The 22,767-nt window shown below is 35.2% G+C and overlaps 1 protein-coding gene across 4 annotated transcripts; it reads right to left on the bottom strand.

Annotated features, from left to right (window-relative positions):
• Positions 1–233: 233 nt before the first annotated feature.
• On the bottom strand, positions 234–22,011 carry LOC134852875 (MAPK/MAK/MRK overlapping kinase-like). 4 transcript variants are annotated; one of them, XM_063868716.1, is made up of 14 exons: positions 21,715–22,011; positions 21,528–21,642; positions 21,083–21,172; positions 20,939–21,009; positions 20,578–20,604; positions 19,763–19,841; positions 15,856–15,990; positions 15,273–15,365; positions 14,826–14,927; positions 12,364–12,543; positions 10,691–10,804; positions 5,485–5,722; positions 1,699–1,755; positions 234–865 (listed from the first exon to the last, which is right to left on the bottom strand). In XM_063868716.1, exons 1-14 carry the CDS (start codon positions 21,815–21,817, stop codon positions 494–496), a joined length of 1,776 nt encoding a protein of 591 aa, XP_063724786.1. In that variant the 5' UTR covers positions 21,818–22,011; the 3' UTR covers positions 234–493. The 4 variants fall into 4 exon arrangements, with proteins under 4 accessions (XP_063724786.1, XP_063724788.1, XP_063724789.1 ...); XM_063868718.1 differs by lacking the exon at positions 1,699–1,755; XM_063868719.1 differs by lacking the exon at positions 10,691–10,804.
• Between the last annotated feature and the right edge of the window lie 756 nt (positions 22,012–22,767).

Raw genomic sequence — 22,767 nt, 5'->3', positions numbered from 1 at the left:
ATTTTTGTTACGAAAGTCGGAACAAAACAGAAAGCCGCTACATTCACTCAGTTTGGATGCCACGACACCAAAAAGCTGGCGAAAAAAATGTTTGTGGATTGCGCAACGATTTGAAAAATGGCTTGTACAAGCTTTGACATGTTTGATGGCTTGTCTCCGATTTCCAGAGGGACACACCCACCAAACAAAAACAAAGCTATTGAAAAAAATAGGGCTGTTTCTTCAAAACGGGGTCTGCAAAATTGTGAATTTATGTTACATAAATCATTCAATCCGGAATTCTGTACTGTAAAGTAAAACAATAGAAAAATAGAGAACCAAAATTTCAAAATATAGACAAATTAGCAACAATTTCAATTCAGTAGCTGTAACTATAGATCACTTTTCAGTATGTTTGATGTCGTTTTAGAGTTATAAATGACAACTTAATTGGATGGACTAATTGGGCAACTGGAGGTTTATCGAGGGATATATTTTGGGTTAATTCTAAAAATCACCCCTCAATTTTGGGCAAGTTTGACTGTGGTAGGGTGTTGGGTTTCTTTTTCAGTTCGTTCTGATATCTCTGATACGACACTTGATAGTTGTTGCTGTTCCCGCCCAAGTACGGTAATTGAATCCCGGCGGGATTCGAACCACCGCCACCGGGATTGGAGCCTTGAAGGTACTTTGAGTTAGTGGTTGTTCCGTGGAATGCGGGTTGGTTGAATGTATGTGACAGGAAACTGTTGCTGAGTTGCAGTCGTTTACTATTTGTGCCCCCACCCCCAATAGCATTGGGCGCTGCACCATTCATTGCTCCTCCCCCTGCATATTTTGAGGCAAAGAAGGGCTGCAATTCCGTCCGGTGTCTGGTGTTTTTCTTCTGAAAATTAACAAGAATGAACAATTAATTTTTTTTAAAAAAAGATCAACAAATTGAAGCAACGCACATAAACACATTCAGTTTTGATCAAACACAGCACTTGATTGTTTGTTTTTTCTTCTTTTTTTTGTATTTTTGTGAAAATTTGAACCATTTGTTTTTCACACGTTCATCAATTGCTTGAAGACACCTTTGACACCAAGAGAATCACAAAGATGCAGAAAAAGATCAAACTAATATCAGTTCATTCAATCATGACAACTTATTAATAGAATCATAAAAATGAACTCTATGATTTTAAAAGTCAGTTTGACAGGTGACAAAAACGAAGTCAAAGATAAGACAAATAGGATTCCTTTTCATTTCATAATTGCATGCGTGACCATACATTCATTTACAAGTAAAATTAATAACTGGATGGGTCAAATTAGTGATGACAGGTAATCAGATTGAGGTCAATCAGTTATTAGCCCTTCCTTGGAAAGGATCAATTTACACAACATAGTGATAACTAACCAACTACACATTGATAATTAGATAATTGGAATACAATCAAAATGAGCTACATTTGGCCTGTCTTCAAGCAATCGCAAGGTACGCCTTTCTGGGTGCTAGGTAATAAAAACGACATGACATTAAGACGACAACTGAGTGCTAAAATTTAAAATGTTCGATATTAAGCAGTTTGAATTTTTCAGAAAAATAACTGGAGGATTTTTAGTAGCGTCAGTCTTAAAAACCTGTCACAACACGGTTGTCGTCTTATGATCTGTCGTCTTATGTGCCGGACACCCCCGTTCCGAACCCGTTGTTCTTGCTGTGCAATGAGTTACCTGTAAGGACGAGCTTCTGTAAATTCTGCGGAGCGGCGAATGATGTTCCAGCATAGACTACACATAACGAGATGGAAATGCATGATGGCCTTTCAAAATTTTACAACACAATTTAACCAATGTCGTAAATTTACAAACAATTCCGCTAAAACTAATATTTCGATCTGTCTTTGTTTTTGAACTTTTGTTAAATGAACAAAAATTGCACATGATTCATCGTTGAAATGGTCTTGTTAGGGCTTGATACTCTTTGCTATAATATAGCCACTAGACAGTGCGAATGAAAAACAAAAAAAATCAAAAAAGACTGATATTTTTCTCATGTATTTTCAAAGACAAAACAAATGAGCTTGGAGCAATGACAATTTTCACGTTTTAAAACAGAAATTTCAAATTTTTTTTTGATTAAATTAACCTTAATTGAGAAATTGGATGATGAGGCTGGCATTATCCGCTGAGATATTTAACCTCTTGCTTTGAAATAAGAGATATTAATTCAAGTTTTTTGTTGCCATTTGCTCTTTCATTCCTGAGAGCGTAATTTGCCAGCCATTAAGCAAATCAATTGCAGGTGAACATAAAAGGAAATCAAAGGCATACAGCGAAAAAAGCGCAATTAATTGAACGTGAAAAAAGCAAGGAATAACCGTACGACCTAAATAAGTGTCTTAATATAGCAAAAATTGGAAAAATTACTCAAACTTCGATTTTGTAAAATTAAAAATCTTACAAAATATCCAACACTGAAGAGCCAAAACCGAAAGCTAGCTCTACTTCGCTTAAAATCAATAGATTTCTTACTGTGCGCCTTTCAAACGTATCAATTTGCAACTGGCTGCGATGTTTCAAGTTTATTTTTCAATGAACAAGTTCCAATGGAGCCAAAAATACAATTTCCCGAATGTAAGAAATTTGCCTTTTCTTGTCTCTAAGACATACACAGTTGGTAAAAACCCTTCTCTTATGGTTTTTGTACTATGGTCCACTCATTTGTTGAAATTGAGAAATTGTGAAAATTGTAAGTATAACATTCTTCTTGAAAATATATGAAAAAAAAATACTTTCACCGCAAAGTTTCACAGAAAACAAACGGTGACCCATCAGAAAACAAAAACAATTTTTGAAATTTTTGGTTGCGCATCCAAATAATTTGAGATAATTTCGATAAAATTACTTTTGGCAACAATTGCTGGAGAACAAAAACGATATTGCGACTAAAAATTTTAGTAACAAAATTTTGGAGTAGTTTGGTATTTCAAGTCAAGAAACTATTTAGTTTAGTTCAGTTAGCAAAAGACAACCCTAATAAAATTTCTAAAGTATAAAAATTGCATGCCGATCAAGTTTTCATGAAAACAAATTAGGACATCAAATGACTAGCTTATCGGCTATCGGGTCAATGAAATTATGACTCATTTGGCATTTGATTGCAATCCTGTTTATAGGTGGGAAACTTTTTGGCATGTCTCAGAGGATTCTACTTTTATTCAAAACAAGCTTCAATCGTGCCTTTCTTAACTTCAAGAGTCGGCCATAGTGATGTCGATTTAAAAAAAATGAAATTTAAACTAAAACTGTTAAAGAAAATCATAAAAATTGCTGGCATCAATTTAAATTTTTCATAGACAAAACACTTCAATTTCTTTTAATTTAAATTTTATAATGTCTATTTTTGCCATTTTTTGGTGTTTTTCACAACTTTGAAAAAAGATATTAAAGCAATTTTTCAGGCGCATATACTTGTAACACTTGTTCAGTTTTGTCGTACTGACTTAGATTTTACTTTTACCGTGGAAAAGTGAAACTAATTGAAATAAGTCAACTAAGTTTTGGCATCGGATCAAGCAATTGAAATATTTTTCGATTTTTATGGCTCGATTTAAATTAACATTTTTCATTTAAATTGAGTGGGCTCATAACTTTTCATTACAAATAATTGAAATTTAAAAGAAAAAAATTATTTCATTTTTTTTTAATGGACATCATTGGTTAGAATATCGCCGAATGAGCAATGCAGCTAGTTACGACGCCAAAACTTGAGTGTATATTTCTTGAAGTTTTTCATGAGCGCCTAGTGTTCTGATATTGTGTCTTTGATAACTGTGTCCAAAAAATGGTAATATAATAAAAAATGGTAATATATATAAAAAAAATGGTAATATAATAAAAAATGGTAATATAAAGTTTGTACGACACCGAAGTTAGAGTTGGAGTCCAGATTCAAAAAAGCAGTAAATCCGGTCGAGAAAAAGTCAAGGCGAAGCCAAGACCTGTCGAGATTCGATTTTACCATTTTTTATTGAGACCTCTAACCTATTTTGATCTCGTGACGGTAACTAACAGCAGCACAGAGGACGAGAAACCGCCCACAGATCAAAATACAGAACTAAGCCACTGGCTCCAAAATACATTTCTTCGCTCATCATTAAAAATGACAAAACTATTCCGTTTTTCTTAGAATGAACAAAGAATCGAATCATTTTAATCGCAACCTTTGATGTAGAGGTAAGAAATTTACCTCTCTGCCTAAAGAACTTGGTTCGAATCCAAGTTCCTCAAAGCATGCAAATTTGAGCTATCCAAAAAACATGCAAATTTGAGAACTTAACGCACTTAAAACCGTAGTCTGCTTTTTCTAAAAGTAAAAACCAAGCTCTAGTCTAGGTGTCTAAAGTCTGTTTTTCTTTGATGCTTAGATCAAATTTTTAGCTCAATAAATCATCATGTAAAATTAAAAAAAAACACGTTTTACGACGCAACAACTGGTTGATTATATTGCTTTCATTTTGTTCCAAACGAATAGCTTCAAAACGACTTGAGGAATCCTTGCAAATACCATTATGCTAACATTATTTTGAATCGATTTGTGCAACGGCTTGAAAAAAAAAATGAATGATTTTTAAAAACTACATTAATCAAAAAAATACATTCATCAAAATTTAAAAAAACTTTCATTTAAGCAGCCAGAAGCTAAATTGTGATTCGATTCAAAACAGAAAGCATGAAGTTGATCGATTGCATGATTTTATCAATTACGATGAAAATCTAATGGAATCTAAGCTTCAATGGAATTGTAGAAATGGAATCGTAGCTTTGATTGATAATTAGGGTGAAATATATGTTTTGTTACCTTTTACTTCAGAATAGTTCAATCATTCATTCTCAAAAAAGAATGAAATGTTTCCTGAAACTTTACAAGTATTTGAAAAGGAAAAAAAAACATGAAATCATCAAGAAAAAATGAAACTGGACATAATAAACGTCATAATTTCAGTTGCCTTCATTGTTTTCTCAGTATTGTACCGGTTTTACTATTCAGTCTAAAATAAATACTCTAACCGTATGTCCAAAACAAAACAAAAACATTGCACAACAAACAGTCTGTCACTGTATTTTATAGACATTTTAATCTTATTAATTCACTTCAACAGACAAAAGAATTAATACGCGGTGATTAAAATTGGTGCGTCGATAGAACTTGACAAAAATGGATTTGTTTTGAAGTTAAAGTTGTAAGGCCATTGAATTACCGTAAATTGAAACTTTTTGAATTACCGTAAATCAAAAAAATAATACTTTTATTGTTAGGGCTATTTTCAAAAAAGTTTATTCGAAAAAATTATTGTTAGGGCTATCTTTAAAACCAAGAGAACTAAATTCTGGCACCAGTAATTCATTTAGTTGATATCAAAGACCTTTTTAAAGGTGGTAAAAATTTGATTTCATTTCTATGTCTTTTTTTCATATAATTTTTTTTGTTTCTTATTTATTTCAGAAGCTGTTTACCTTGGAATGCGATATGGAGTTGATGTTGTTTGGGTTTATTTTGTCTGGCGAATTAGAAGAACTGTTATTATGTGAATTTGGGCCTCCCACTTGTTGATGACCTTGTTGAATGTTGTTGTTGTTTGTGAGAGACCCGCTTCTTCTCTCAGCACTGTTCAACCCCCCTCCCCCTCCCCCACCCTGATTTGCATTCACTGCTTGTTGTCTTTTAGCTTCTCTCTGGGCCCGCAGTTGATCACTACACAAACAAACAAATATTAATTACAAAAGAAAACGAGTATTGTATTTCTATAAACTAATCGCAGTTACTAATTAATAATTAAGAAAAAAATGTTAAAACATTTTTAAACTGCAGTCAACAATCAATGCAAGAGAAGGTGACGGTTGAAAGGACCTTCACAATTGGTTCCCAGAACTTCGGGTTGTTTTTCAGCAATTAAACAACTGAACAAAATTAGCATCTAAGCAAAGTAAATCATAGCAAATAAAATATCGAAAAATGCAAACCAGCTTTTCAGACCAATTTTCTCGACTCTTTTTTTTGAATTTTTTTTCGAATCTAATTTGTGATACCAACCTAGAACCCCGAAATGATCTGGAAAACCCCATTCTATGCAAAATCTAGTCATTTTGTGACGTTTTGTTACGCAAAAACTAGTCGTTTTGTCGGAACAAAAAGTTTGACATTAAAAGCTCGAAAATTAGTACAAGCGCTTAGCAAAAAACCTGCAAATTTACCTTTTTGATACTAGACTTTGAAAAAAAAGACAACTAATGGTCTTTAAGATTTTGTTCAAGGTCAAAATTTCAGCTAAAACGATTTTGGGGAGCGGTGGTGAAGTAGTTACGTCTCCGCCTCTCAATCGAAAGGTCGGAAGTTCGAGGCCCACCATGATCCGTGGTCGTTCCTTGAGGGTGAGGCAAAAATACCCAGCACAGAAAAATAAACAAAAAATTGCGTGTATTTCTTAAGCAGGGGCACAACAGCGGTTCGCCGTGATGAGCTGTACAACTCCTATGTTGGTCTTTTCCCTCGTGGCTAAAGGGTCTTGGAAACTTGCTCAATCAAGAGTAGATGAATTGATCTCTTTTTAGTTGATGACATTTAATTGGAGTATACCCGCGGACAAGAAATTACCATTTTTTCGGTGAGCAAATTCGTTAAAAAATTGCAGGTTTTTTATGAAGGGGACACTGACACCAGTTTTTAAGCTCGCAGACAAAACTTTGACTTTCAGTCTGTCCTCTGTTAAAATTAAAGTCCTTTCAACACAAAAAACCAAAGTCGTTAGCCAATATTTGATGTCCATGAAAAAACCCAGAAAAGACCATTATTACAGACCGTTTTTAGATAACTTGTGGAAACATCAAAAACCAAAAAAAAACAAGTATGTATGCAAACTTTGTTGAAAAAAATTCGAACAATTCTTTGGAACTTTTCTCAGCATCAAGCAGAGTAAAATATTTTTTCTGTCATTGCGATCCAGTAATCTTGATAATTTTTTGACAATGAGGCTCTTTTTTGTCCTTTTGAAAACATGATAATCTGAATATAATTTTCTATCTGTGCTTTGTTTGCAATTTAAGTTGCCAAGTAAGCCATCATAACTAATACGTAGAAGCACACTTTGAAATGACGTTTATACTTTCAATCTTTATTATTCACACGATAACTCTAATTCTACTTGGAGTTAAAAAGTGTAACATTTATTATATTTTTCACATGCTGTAAACACGTGTATTATAAAGTGCATGCATTTTAATCATTCGTAGTGGTATAACAAAGTGATGAATGAAAAAAGATTTCAAGCAAGTCTAAAGTTTAATCTAAATAGACAGACAGCTTTGAAAATGGTAAGTGGCATCAAAAGCAACGGTGAGGCATAAGCACTTAAAAAACTAAATGACAATTTTACACAGAGACGAATCTAGCGAATAACAAATAAGACTGGATTAACTAAGTCGAAAAAAGTAATAATTGAAAAATTGAATGTTTTTTTTTGATAGAAAAATGACAAAATCCAAACTTCAGAAAACCAGTCGAGAAAAAAAACTACCGAAACTAAAAATCTTTTAGTTTTTTTTTCGAGCGACCACTAATATGTCGACAACATGCGGTACTCTTCCCTTGAGCCGAAAAAAAAGTCATAGTAAACTGTAGACCAAAAGAAATTTTGACCGACTAAATAATAAACGTTGAAACTTTTACACCACAACAGACCTGAATTGTTTTTTAACAATTCAATCAAATTGTTTCCTTCAAACGACGCAAAATAAGTTGACGAATCCGATAGCAGGGAAAACGACTACAAATTAATCAAAATCTGAGTTGGTAAGTTGAAAAATCACAGTACTGATGTCAATTATACAAAATTAAGCGCAAGTAAACGTTTTTACTCTCTAAAACATGCCTTTTTAAAGTCCATTTTTTACAACACTTTGTTTAGACTTTCAGCGCATTTTTACATGGACCAAGAGCAAATGATCAAAGCTACCCTCTAAGAAACATCAACTCCGGGTATTCGAGAAAGAGTTCATTAAGATGCACAACTTAGTGCAGACGAGGAAATCTGGAATTTTCAGAGCCGGATTACATTGGTAAGTCTTTAAAATTGAATATTGATAGTTTCATAGAGGGTAGCTCTGATCAATTGCTCTTAGTCTATGTAAATTTTTCGCAAAAAATCCCAGTGAAAATTGTCCAAAATGGACATAAAAAGGTATTATAGAGAGTAAGAACGTGAATTTGCGCTCAATTTTGTCTATTAGTTTAGCATGAATTGTTCAAACAATTCATTTTTTCCCGAATAAAAATCAATTCAAAAGATAATGACAAAAAAGCTTCCAGAGGGACACGAACCTCAATCCTTAGGGTACTAAGGCAACCGCGTTAACCCTAAACTAAGTCTCTTGGCAGAAGCCTGGAATATTGTAAGGTGCAATGACAAAGCAAGTTCACTTTTTTACAGATTTGTAAGAAAAGTTGTTTACGGGAGAAACGTCAAGTTCCCGATAACCAGAAACTTGCTCTCGCAAGTGTAAGCAAGCTAACAAACTCAGATCTGTAGCAAGTTAGAAACACCAATTCTCAAATTAACGCTATGAAATCAACATATTCAACAAACAGTTGAAAAAGAGTCAAGGAACGCAAAGGAACAGAACAATAGGTGACTTTCGAATTTCCAAATAAAATAATAGAAGTCGAAAGCTTTTTGAATTTCTAGAAAAATTATGATTGATACTTTTTTTTGATAAAAATAACCCAAACTGCAAAACTGAATCATAGGTTAAATTTGATTTCGCTGCAAAATCTGATGATTAAATTCCATTATCGAACTTTTAATTTTATCACCACGTTTTTTGACAATTTTTTTTACTTTCGTTGCTCAATAAATGAGTTTGCCTTCCTGTTAAGAAAGGCAATGAACTGAACTTATAAAATCAAACAGCAAAAAATTAAAGCTGAAACTGAAAAAAATTTCAGATTCTTCCTAAAAAACGAAAAAAAGTAACCACGACCTACATAAGAAACTTAAATACGATCAAGGACTAATGACTCCTAGAAATTACAACTATAAGTCAGTTGGCTGAAAAGTTGGCTTATTGAGTTAAATTTATATGAAGTTGGTATTATTGAACCAGGGGCGGATTAAAACAAATTCGACCCTCCTAACCCTTTGTTTCTTTTGAATGAAATTCCAGCTAACCGACCGAAAAAATCTAAGACTTATAAACGACAAAAAATCCCGCAAAGATAAAATTTCAAAACGAACTGAGGCTAACTGTTTGGTCTTTTTCATAGATTACGAGATGTAAAAACCAATGAAAAAGACCAATTAATTAGCCTTAATTATTTTGGAAAGTTTTCTGAGCCGGGTAATTTTGCCGTTTACGCAATAAAACAACAGATTACATAGCACGTCAATGATTGGCAATTGGCATTTTCAAAGCCTATAACATTTGCAAAAGAGCGTTGCTGGTGAAAAATCAAATATTTTAGCACGTTGTGCTTTACATAAGCGCGCGTGATGTTGAGAGTAAAAAAGCCAATCTGAAAGAAGTTTTTTTTTTGAAAAATCAACGATACTTTATAAACTAACACTATTTCATAGACAAAAAGTGTAGTCAAAACAATGAAAACTTCCCTTGTAACCAGCAGTCTTGTTCAACATTGCTAATAGTTCAAAAAAAACGATTTGAAAATTTAAACACTAAAAAAACCTAAACAGCGCGCTTCAAAAACTATCGAACAGCGCAAAATGGAAATAGTTTATAGATTTTTGTAAGATTTAAACAAAACGACATCAATAATTACAAGTTCAAACCGTTTACTGAGTATTTCCGGCGCTAATTAGCAAAACGCAATAGAAAATCGCACACATCTACAGCAATCATTTTGATGCCATTTTTGTTACGAATAGCAGCAGCTGAAATAATAGAGAGTCAAACTCAACCCGACAGATGTATAGGCAGGTTACCTAGCAAAAAGTACACAAGTCACAAAGAAGATCCGTCGGAAGCCAATCAATCCAATCAAGAAAGAATTTCGTACATTTGCTTTGTAATCTTGCTTGGAAATGTCTTCCGACGTGTATACTTTATGACAAGTCCACTTTTTGACCGCACTCCATGAAAACCTGAGACAACAATAGAAGAACAGAAAGATGGGGACCGGTCTACTAGCATGTGTGTCGCTTAGCATGCGGCCATTAGCACAATTAGAATTGAGTTTGTTTTCTCACAATTGCAACTTAAATTAAAATTGATGCTGACCAAATCAACCTGAGTAAATCTTTTAGTTGCATTTTTTAAGCGGCTCACATGCAAGTCGCTACAATACCAATAAGATCAATTCAGACTTTGTGAATGGGAGAAAGCAGTTCAATTGGATAACGAGGTTTAGTGTGCATTAAAAAGCCTAAGAGTGAATATATGAGAACTTGATTTAACTTTTATTGCTCGTTTAATTAATGGCCAGTCTTTTTTTTTCAAATTTGATAATGACGGTTATTTGAACGAATTCCAGGATTCAAGATGTCGTGAGGAGCATGTTTGTTGTGATCATTCAGGAGTTTCTGTGTACCGTGGCAGTATATGTACACGTGCGGTGCTCAGTGGACAATTCTAGCGTGGCCATGATAAATAGTGGTCGTGATGGGGGGGGGGGGGGGGGTTTCAGTAATGGGCGGATGGGTGCGGGTTATACCTGATGGTGGGTTTAAAGAGCACTTGATCCTTGGTACTCATGAAGTCCGCAATGGATCTTTTGTTACTCCTCAATAGCATCAACTCACTCCCACTCACATTCACCACTTCACTCCTGTCACGTCATTATTGCGTCATTATTACGTCATAATTATGTAATGGTTAAGTATTCGTTACGAAATCATCATTATGATGAAATCAAAGGAACACACTTCAAATTAGTCGACACTTAGTCATTACAGACAGTTGCAAATTATTCGGATAAACAGTTGTTAATTTAGCTTGTAAACAATTGAGTAGAAAGCCCCATCAAAAACCTGATAAAGGAGTTTTAGTTTTGCAACTGTCTGTACCCTAGTAGTAGGTTATTCGGGGCAGGGGAAAAAGTTAGTTTAACACCGTGCGTGCAAATAAAACAGTACGAATGCATAAAAGCTTGCAACAGAAATTAAACAAGCTAACTCTAACAAAGCGGCCGTATTTAAATTACTAAATAGCTAGAGATCATGACCTAAAGGCCATAGGCCACGGTTCAATTCCCTCCCATACCAAATAGTTTAAGGGTTTTTGTTCCGATTTTTATCATATCTCGGTACAGACTCGATTTGCTTTGACCGTCACAAAGATCATTTTGTGTACTTAACGGACGAAATTTTTTACGCGAATTGAACAATATTGATGCTCTGAGATTAAAATTAAAAGAAGCTCCCATCGTTATATCTTGGGCCTTTCTTCCGTGGGGGAGAGACACTCCAACCATTCTGCTGCGACCGGTACCACTTTGAGGAGGCGGATGACACAGGGACCCCTTCAAAAATGTCTTGTTAAAAAGTCAAAGTTTTTCTGGAGAAAAAAACCACGCCGAGCATATTTATTCCGTCATTTTCTTGAAAAGTTGGAGCTAAAACTATACTAGACGCGCTAAAGAGAAGTCGGAAACTTAAAGATTTCGCCGAGATGAGAGCCGCATTTTTTGATTTCTTCAAAGTCTGAGTGCTCATTAACGAGATGAATTCGATCGAACTATTGGGTAAGTGGGGAACTCCAAACAAATTCTAATTTAGTTTAAGAATGATCAAGCATGCTTTATAGGCAGTCAGTCAAACTTTACTTGCACGATAAGGAAGTCACAAAAACTTCTTTGAGTTTCAAAAGTAAGAACAATAAATCCTTTCTTTTTACATTAACTTTCAAAACTTGTAAAACAATTGAGAACTAAGTATCTGCAATTATGAAAAAGGCAGAAAAACTATGCAAATTGTTTAACAAAAATGAAAAATAGTAGCCCATTGATCAGGAGCATGAAGATCATCATAAGAAATTGGGATTGATTCGAACATGGTCTCTAAACAAGACACGGATTTTTTTGAAGCATTTATTTTTTTTAAATCAAAGCATTTGCTAATTGATTGTTTGAAGCCGGAATGAAATTATGACGATTCTTCGTTTTAATGTGAACTTATAGATATAAGCAATTTTCCTTTTACTGTTTTTCCATGTTCTTTAAAAGCTGAATATTTGGACCGTATATACGCTGGAGACATTTAAATTTGCACTTTGTACACACTTTCCCACTGTGAATAACTACTAGAATTGCAACATACTAATTACTAAACCATTGATGCCATAACAGGCTTTTAAAGGTTGGAAAGGGGGGGGGGGGTTGGTACTGACCTGAGTGTTTTGAGGTATGCGTGTTGCAGACACTCGTCCATACCAACCCTCCTCGCGGGGTCATACTCCAACATCCTGTACATTAACTCGACCCCGTCTGATGGCATAGGCTCCACCAGATGAGTCAGCGTCTTCTCGTCTCTCTGGCAAGGGGGGAAATTGAAACTCATAGAGCGGGACCTGAAAAAGATGAAAACAATTTTATTGTTATACGACAAAGAATTAAGGGACTGGGTGCGTTTTTAAGCACCTCAACAAAATCTTGTACGTACCAATATGGTATCATATTCTAGCCATATTACATTTGAGTCGTATTCCATAAGTAAAAATCAAAAAGGTTGTCTCAGTGTTACGAAAATCTAGTCTGAATATTTAAGTTTTCTGGCCAATTTTAGTTTTCGGGTCAAATGATGTTTATTAGTTTTGCATTTTTGAATATTTGGATTCGCATTGAATCACGTTAAGGGCACCACAAGGCAACTCATATTTGTTTCCTTAACTGCCCCTTCATTGTTTTTGCTTGTTTGTTCCGACCATTGAAAATAGGGAAGAGCTTTGTATTCGGGTGTGCTTCAGTTTATTTTCCTACAAAATCAGGTACCACAAATAATCATGGGTCGCATTATATATCATATTAAAACTAGTTCAGTCCTGATTCAAACCATCTTAAAATATAGAAAAGGTTTCCCATAGAGTTGAAGAAAATCGACTTGAAATTTTTTTCCGTCTAAATTTCGAGCGAATAAAGGGTGCGATCAGGCTTGTAATAGGCTTATAATCGTTAGTTTTAAACTTAACTGATATAATAACATCACTAAATTTCCGAAAATGAGACTTGCGATCGAAAACTTTTTAGCGCTTTCAAGTGAATACAATTTCAAAAACAAATTATAAACATTTTTTTGCAGAAAATTTGAAAAAAAATCTAGTTCTAGGCTTCCGTTTAGATCCTCATCGCGCCGAACACAAAAAAATACGCAATTTGAGAAATATGGTCGAAAAATGCTGTGTTAATTGCACAGAGGAACCATTAATCAATTCACACATTATACCGGAACATTAAAAGCACGATGCTTATTTTGAGTACTTTCAGATAAAAACTAACTCAAATAGCGCCGCTTGCACTTATGTAGAAGAAGATCGAGAATTATTTTGCAATTGGCAAATAAATTTGGCAACAAACAAAATCTCAAACAGCGAAATAAACCTGAGATGTATTTTTCGTTGAAAAACGAAAAAACCACAAAACCTATTAAAATATCTTCACTTAATTCAAAAACAGTTATTAAAAATGTAGTAACTAACGCTTAAAAAACATACAATTTTGTGTCTTTTTAACGGTGTGATTTTTATAACCTCTAAAAACATCGGTTGGACATCAAAGATGCGAAGCTTGAATTGCTTATGCCGAAAAACAACAGAAATGTCAGAACCCTACAAGTTTTTTTTTTCATGCAAGTTCAGGTACCACAAATATACAACATATGGGGTCGAGTCATAGATCATCTTGCAGCCAGTCATTTAGTCGTTAATCAATTTGCATTAACACTTTCACAAACTAAGTGATGAGAAAAAAGCGGTTTATAACTTTTCGCCTCTATACCCATTAAGACTAAAAGTGAAGAGTTGAATCAATCATTTACGCACGTCAACGTAGAAAAGGCACTAACTGATTTCGTTTTTTCCGCAAATATAACTTCGATCAGTACATTCTGTTTGCAGCTAATTATCAAGTTTTCAGACCAAAAAAAAACTAAACCGACAAACTCACGATCTGTACAATTTTCCAATAACCTATTAAACATAATGGTAAAAAAAAACACTAAAAATTCACAAAACTAATAGCTGATTTGAAATACAGTGGTTTGAAAAGCCAGAGCAAACTCAAATAATATGTCCAGAACAAATCTGTCATTTTAAAACATAGCCACCAAAGAGTTGGAAAAGAGTTAATGAGCTCAAGTAAAACATTAAAAAAAAGTGATTGATTTTTTTAAAACTTTTTTTTTGGAAGAAAAAACACTTTTCTCCACACATTTCAGAAACATTTTATGATACACACGTTTTTTTTCACTAAGCCAGCCCAATTAAAGAAAACTGGGCAAAAATGTAACTTTTTATTTCGCTGGGAAATTTTTTTTTTGCTCAAAACTAAAATCCACCTTTAAACCTAAAAACCTACCTTTCGCGCCATTTACGTTGTCTTGATTGGCGAGCGCAACTTGACTCCTTTTAAGAAATGAATTTGAATTGAATTTAAACATAGTAAAAAGTAGTCTGTGTATTGTTTCCTCTACGTTCATTGAAACCTAAACAACAAGATCAAAAAACAATCGAAAGATTAAAAATAAGTGTAACTTGATAAGATTAACCTAAAAAAAACACCCAGAAGATCTCGATTACAAGACATGGCTTTCATAAGTGTAATCAAAGTGTCAAATTAAAATTGAACTTTAATTTACCTTTTGAATTTGGAGAGCACCTCTGGAGGGGGTGTGCCGAAGAGTTTGTGGATTTTGTCAATCTGGTCTATCTCGTTCTGGCCAGGGAAAAGGGGCTTCAATCTACAATAAACAGCAAAATAGAAACTACAGATCCTCCAAATTTCTATTGAGATCAACTTGGACTTGGACCAAAAGATCGCAGTATTGCTTATGAAAAAAAAAACATAAAGACCCAACTTCGCTTTTGACGGTATTACTGGCGCGAGATTTTTTCGAAGTTTTTTGGGAAACCAAATAAAAATTACTTCAGAACCTTTTCGCAAAACTGTCTATCTATTTAAGCATGAAAAGGAACGTAAATGACAAAATGGCGACAATCACAACGATATTTGGTTAACTAGTGACATTATTTCTTAGTTATCAGAAAAAAAACTTTTTAAACGCCTGGTTGACATGTACACTAACGTGGATATTTCAAAGTAGACACAGCCGACGGACCAGACGTCCATTTTGTAGTCATAGTAGCCATCTGTTAGCAGACACTCGGGCGCACGGTACCTGATAATGCGGGGACAGCCAATAGGTCAGTGAGTACTACCATATAACCATCTATCATATAATCTAATTTTAATTTTCATCCCTGATTTGAGTTTAACTTTCACAAAAACTGTTCAAATTTCCCCTAAAGGTAACGATAATTGCTGTTCTGAGTAATTAAAAAAAACATGAGCACTGAATATGACATTTAAAACATGTTCATCTCTGGCTGTTGAACCAATCTAGTTTCCCACATTACGAGGTCAAACTGTGCACTGGATAGGAGCACAATTTTGTGTCTGTATGTTCCTGGATTCCAGATAAAAGCCTTTAAACATGTTTAAATTTTGTCGGAACGATCAAAGAGAAGGAAAGAACAAAAGAAGAAGAAAGGGAGCGTCCTTGTTGCGGAATCCGCTTGCAATGCACAAACTGCACAGTTTGGCCTCGTAATACATGAACTCAGGAAAAAAGCTGTGCAATCAATTCATTACAGGTTAGTTTCACTGACCATCTGGTTGATATGTACTCTGTGAATGGTTGTTTGGACTCTCTGGACCTGCAGGAGCCGAAGTCAGCCAGTTTTAACAGGTCTCCCTTCACCAGAATATTCTCTGGTTTCACATCTCGGTGGAAGATACCATGTCTAGAATCAAAAAAGTACTAATTATGATCCAGCAAGCAGAGCTTCGCAACACGTGTAATACAACACACACTTAGCATAGTAAATTAGCCGATAGACGATAGCCGCAAAATCGATGTTTTTCAAACGTCGAACAAATAAATCTATCCAAGTTTTTGTGCGTTTATCTTAGTTTGTCTTCAATAAGTACATTTTGGGAGAAACATGCAAATTAAGACAAATGAATGCTAAATTAGTATCAGAACAATAACTGACGAAGCGGTAAAAAAGCTGAAAAAGCAGACTTTATCTGCAACACTTTTTTCGGCTTAGCAGATATCGGACACCATTGATCAAAAAAATTTTTCATAGAAGCGAAGCGGAGCTGCGGCACATCACAAACCTAGAATGCCAGCTAGCTGACAAAAAAAAACACCCCGAAATCAAAGTCAATCTTCATTAAAAATGATTAAAGGAACTACATCTATTAAAAATTTTATAGCATCATTTGTCTCGGAAGAAATGCATTTAAAACGAGACAAGTCTTGAATAAAAATTCTCCGCCACAGAACAAAGCGGTAACTAAGTCGACAATATTTCGTTAGACGACTGCTGCGCCGAAAAGCGATGATGCCCTCAGAACTTGACCATAAAAAATGAAACCAGAAGCTTAAAAGTCCCCTCGACATAAAAATATATTCTTCTACCTGAAAAAAAAAAATGATGTGAAACTACTAGGCAGATTTTACATACGATTCAATCATTTAGGTCGAATAAAGATTTAATTAAAAATGGAAATCACAAAAAAACGGTGTAGGAAATTTTACTCGGTAACCCTACAAGATAGGAACCCTACGGTAACCCTACGGTAACCCTACGAGATATGTTAGTGTGGCACCTCCTAGAGTGGTTTAGTCCTTTGCGGTGGGGTCCGCAGTAATCGGATCTACCCCGGTGTATCCTGGAGATTTGGTCTGAGCTTTTAGGCTGTCGGCGGGTATTTGTACTTTCCATTACCTGCGCGATGTATTGGATCACATGCTTCCAATATGTCACCGACGTTTCATCAAACGAGGTCATTTCTGCTAACGTCACACGCTGCATTACCCAGTGCTCAAAGACGTAAGTGCGAACCTTGGAGAGCGTTGCTTCGGCAAACGTAAGCCTTGAGGTCACTCGAAAATTTTGTATTCCGATTGCCCTGTCTGGATACGGCCTTGAAAACCACCAGACTAAGTGCCCTTAGTAGTCTCGCAAGTCTTCGGATAGAGACGACTATTGGTACAACTTTCTGTAAGTGGAGACCGGAAACGGAGGACTGTGATCTACAGATTCCCCTGATGATTATGAAAGCTTATGTGGAAAAGGGGCTTTCCCGAAGTTTCCATGAACGGTAACCGCCACATTTCTTTTAGCACTGTGGATCCTATGATGTAACCTTAGGAAGGGTTCTTACCCGGTGACTTTAAATAGCTCGGATTCGTAAGCTGGGAAGCTATGCAACTTGTTACCCTTACAGATTGGTGCTTCTTGGTGAAATTAACTCTCAGTGATGGTCCTTTATGACTATGAGAATACTGAGGACTCGGTAACCTACAAGGGGTAAAAATATTAAATCAACCGGTATTTATAATGGAACCTCTTAGAGTGGTGTTGTCTTTTGCGGTGGGGTCCGCAGTAATCGGATCTACCCTGGTGTATATTGGGGATTTGGTCTGAGCTTTTGGGCTGTCGGGCGGGTATTTGTACTTTCCATTGCCTGCGCGATGTATTGGATCACGTGCTTCCAACATGTCACCGACGGTTCATCAAACGAGGCCATTTCTGCTAACGTCACACGCCGAATTACCCAGTGCTGAAAGAAGTAAGTGCGAAACTTGTAGAGCCTTGCTTCGGCAAATGTAAGCCTTGGGGATCACTTGACATTTTTGTATTGCGCTTGCCATGTCTGGATACGGCCTGAAAGCCACCAGACTAAGTGCCATTAGTAGTCTCGCAGGCCTTCGGATAGAGATGACTATTGGTACAATTTTCTGTGTTAGTGGAGACCAGAAACGGGGGACTGTGATCTACAGAATCCCCTGATGATTATGAAACCTTATTGTGGAAAATGGGCTTTCCCGAAGTTTCCATGAATGGTAACCGCCACAATGCTTTTAGCTCTGTGGATCCTATGATGTAACCTTAGGAAAGGTTCTTACCCGGTGATTTTAAAAAGGTCGGATTCGTAAAGTGGTTAGCCAGGCAACTTGTTGCCCTTAAAGAATAGTGCTTCTTGGTGAAAATAACTCTCAGTGATGGTCAGTTATGACTATGAGAATACTGGGGACTCGGTAACCCTACAAGATGAAAAAATTCTAAAATAACCGGTGTTTGTAATGCCAGCACGCTCGAATGTGCGTTTTGCCTTACACTTCCAATAGCCGCCAGGAGGTGAGTCTTGTGAACAAAGTTGTTCACGGGACAAAAAATCTTGTACCTAATTGCAATACACTTGCTCTCACAAGTGTAATAATGTAATTTGTTTAGAAAGGATTGTAAAAATTTCACAGAGAAGTTTTAAAAAAAGCATCGCGTCAAAGTCGATACATCACAAACATAGCATGTGAAATTAATCGACAGAAAAAGAGATTAAAAACCAAACTCAATTTTGAGTTTTTCGAAAAGTACCAAAAGAACTGATTTTACCAAAATTTTCATATATTTGTCTTGGATAAAATAGCTTTCAAGAAAGTATGCATTTCTTAGCTCATCGATTGCCTAAAAAAAGATGCAGCTGAGCCATAACGTTTTAAGCCGAAAAACGAAAAAAGTTAGAACAAACAGAAAACGGTATACTGAAATCGGTGTTTGTAAATTTACAACCAACATAAAAAAAAACAAATTTCGATTAGAAAGGGCGTTTAAAATGCTTGTTCAAAACTTGCTCAAAATCTTGTTCAAAACTTGCTCAGATCATCCTGTGAAGGAGTCATCCACCATCTTAAGTCATCATGTGAATACTAATGATAAGAATAATAAATTAAGCTGCGTAATAATCGGTTTTTTGATTATGTTAAACAATTAGATTTATTGTTCATCTTCGATCTCCAGAAACATAAACAACAATCTCGGCGAAAGTATTTTAAAAGTCAACATGACAAACTGTATGATGAGTGCTCTAGGCTTTTTGTTTACCTAGCAAATAGAAATTGTAATACCGCGGTGAAGCAGAGCTTCGTGCCGCTGGCGATGCAAAAAAAGAATGACTATGAAAAAAAAACAGATGATAAGACAAATCAAAAAGCAAAAAAAACTACAGAAAAAATGCAAAGACCGAAAAAAATCTGGAACTAAACGACCTGTATCATTACAGAGATTATAGGCGATTCCAAAATGCTAGGAACAAACCAAACCTTCTTAAAAACAATTCTGCAGAACTAAGCTGACAAAAACAAGCAGAAAGGCGATATTATAACTTAACCGAAAACTTTTCAGTTTGCAAAAAAAACAGGTCCCGCTATAATCAAACTCTCGATCTTTGTGACCTCAAGCACTGTTGTTCACACCGCGCCAAGTGGACAGAATTATCCCAGAATTGAGTTTATAAAAAACAAGTAACACAAGTTGAGCATTTTTTCGTGCAAGTTTTGCGAACAACCTTAATTACGGGAAAAAAGCCTTGAGCCCGTTTGCAGCACCTTTGCTTATCTCAAAGGTTGATATAACAAGGCAAGCCAAGTTGCACAAAATTATCTGAACACAATGAAGTTTGCTAATTTAAAGGCTACATTGAAGTTTAGAGTATCAAACTCACTTGTGCATGTGTCTAACTGCATCGACGAGTTGTAACATGTAGAAACGCACTCTGCTCTCCGGAAGGTAATGTCTCTTTCCTTAAAAACAGAACAAAAGGTAAACTAATATTATTGTCAAAGTGGGTTCGAAAATGTGGTAGATTACATGCAGAAAATAACAACTGTAGAGAACAATCAGGTGTAAAAATCGTTTCGCTTTTAACCTAATAAGCGTCACAACTTTCACGCTGCCTTAAAAACTAACTACAGAATCCAATTAATGCGCAAATAGCTCAAACTGTTCTGATCACAGTCAGTTTTGCAATCGAAAATCCGACAATTTTTGAAACTTCGTTGTTTTGTTTCGCTGAAGACGGTGGAGGTGTGCAAAAATTCACTTGTTTGAAAAAACGCAGACATTCAACCTCAATCTTATCCACCAATCTCAGTCTTATCTATTGCTCTGTTTTAATCTGAAAACAAAAGTATGGAGACGGTATTTTCTACACCGAGAAATCTTTTTAAAGACGGAATTGCAACATTACTTAGTGGTTCCTCTTTTAAGAAAAAAACGAACGCTAAAATACGTTGTACCCTCTCACTTTAGCATGATCTGAGCAAACATAAAGCTAAACTAGATTTGTAACGGCCACGCAAAAAAACTCCAGTCTATGAATAATCAATCAAACTGTGCCGTAAGTGTCAATAAAAATTCAGATGACGAAAGACTATATAAGAGAGGTGAACTAAACTATGAAACATTAAAAGGAACAGTTCTATATCTAGGTTTTTTTCATTATGACTGAATTTTGGTTGTTGATCAGATGAACTTTACCTGTCTTTTTATTATCCTTTATAATAGCTAAAAAAGCATGATTGATAATCTAATATGAAGAACATGATTGAAGAACAAGATTGATTATCTGATAGCGTTTTCTATCTCATTAAAAACCTAATCGTTCAAGCCATATTTTTGCGTTGAGCGATAAGGAAAAAACTGCGAATTTGTTGTTAAATGATTGTACACAAATGAAGATTAGATTTAACTATTCTATATCTCTGGATAAATTGACTTTGAACTAATTCTATTAAAAAAATAGTTTTTTTTTCAAGATTCTCATCTGACTTTTTGATCTTGTCTTTTATTCCGAAGCAGAGAAAGTTTTAACTAATTAATTAAAAAATTAATTAGTTACCTCTGATGAGTTCGTATAAATTCATGTCCATGAGCTCCATTACAAGGTACAGAGTGCACGAGGTAGGCTCACTAAACATATCACAAAATAAATTATTCGCAAAACAAGAAGCCAACGATAGAATTGATATGTCATTAGTCTTACAAAATCATCTCCTTAAGCTTGACGATGTTTGCATGTGATGACAATTTGCGCATGGCCTGGACTTCTCGGATTTTATTGCATTGATAGATACTAAAACAAAATGAAACATTTTGCAAATTATCATATAAATAAGATAGACATCGTTTTTTAATACGCCTTTTTCAAACTGTTTTTAATTTTGTTTGTCTGACAACCAAAACGCGTTATTGAGTGAAATTCATATAGCAGCAGCGATATGGAAAAATCGTTTGAAATGGAAAGCATGATTTTTCATCAGCTTGAAAAATAGCTTCGAAGCAAAACTGATAAGAATTTTGTTTTTGAGACAACTTAATTCAAAAAGAAACCGGAAAAGGCGCATTGAAATGGGAAGACAGGTGAGTATGCAACTGTATTGCCAGTCACCCCGAAAAAAAAAGAAAAGGCAACGATCATTAAACCAGACCTGTCGTAACGCTGTTTAAGCTTCTTAACAGCCACAGATTCATCATTGCTTCGATTTCTGCATTCAAGAACTTCGGAGAAGGTACCCTCACCCTTCTTCGAAACCACCATATACTCTAAATGAGACGATTGATGTTTTAAACTCAATAGATTTAAATAAAAATTTACAGAAGAAAAAATTATCCTACTGCTGAGAAGATTCCCTTCCTTGGCTTGAACAGCATCGCGGTTGCCTCTTTGGGTAGATTGAGCTGCTCTACTATCAGCATTTTCTTTGGCATAAATAGCCATTCAATGACAAAAAGCAAAACCTACAAAATCGGTCCACTTACATCCTCAAATAATCCTGATAGGATGACAATAAGTAAGATACCAGATGAAATTAATTTAGGTTTGAATGCATTAGCAAACTTTCTTATAAGAATCTAACTTTTTGAAGATAGAACGTTATCCTTAATAAAAAAAAGCTAGATAAAAACCAAAATGATGCGGAAAACTTTGCTTTTATTTTTTGACATGTTCGATTGATCATGTATCCAAATTTCGAAAAACTATAATTGAGAAGAGTCAATTAAGTTCAAAAGATTTGTATAACGTTTTGCCTTCTGATTTCTGCATCAATTTTTTTTCAAGTATATCCGGGTGAAGGCTTTTTTTGCCCCACGAGTAAAACTAAGTCATGAGTCAACAACAACTGACGGAATATCAGCTACCAATTAATCATGAAGCGCTGATTGAAACGGAGTCAAAATTCAAAAAGGCGCTAGCAGCAAACAAATCGACAGAAGAAACAAAACAAATCCAAATAATAATAAAAATCATCCCATCCCCCATTCTCGAAAGAAATTTTCAAGTCAGCCGAAAATCTGATGTGGGCATACAGTTCCCCACAACAATGCAACAGAAGATGACAGTCTCAAAAACAATAACTGTGACAAAAGATATAAGACAAATACAGTGGCAGTTTTTGCTCCACCGAAGCAGAGCACTTTATAACCAGCATCAAAAGCGAAGGAATCATTCTACTTAACAGGACGGGTTTTCCCATAGAAAGTTTTACCAAGGGATGCTCACACATAAGGTAAAGTGTCGAGTTTGCCTTATGTATCGAGACAAAGTTAATTCACCAATTACCGGAAGACATAATTGATAGCCCTATAATCCAACGTGAAGCCTGAATCGTAACTGAACCGGGTCAGTATGTTTATACAGGAAGAGCATTACTACAAGTTAAATTACGA

This window comes from Symsagittifera roscoffensis, chromosome 8, assembly GCF_963678635.1.
Source record: "Symsagittifera roscoffensis chromosome 8, txSymRosc1.1, whole genome shotgun sequence".
Classification (NCBI taxonomy): Eukaryota; Metazoa; Xenacoelomorpha; order Acoela; family Convolutidae; genus Symsagittifera; species Symsagittifera roscoffensis.
This window is presented reverse-complemented; position numbering and strand designations above follow the sequence as displayed.

Bases quoted from the DNA above. Each gene is read 5' to 3' on its own strand.
- LOC134852875 (XM_063868716.1), bottom strand. From the start codon at position 21,817: ATGGCTATTTATGCCAAAGAAAATGCTGATAGTAGAGCAGCTCAATCT. The intron at 14,928-15,272 runs GTTAGTGTACAT...TGTTTATTGTAG, and splicing joins GTCTACTTTGAAATATCCAC to ATTGAAGCCCCTTTTCCCTG. The intron at 866-1,698 runs GTAACTCATTGC...GTTAATTTTCAG, and splicing joins ACAGAAGCTCGTCCTTACAG to AAGAAAAACACCAGACACCG.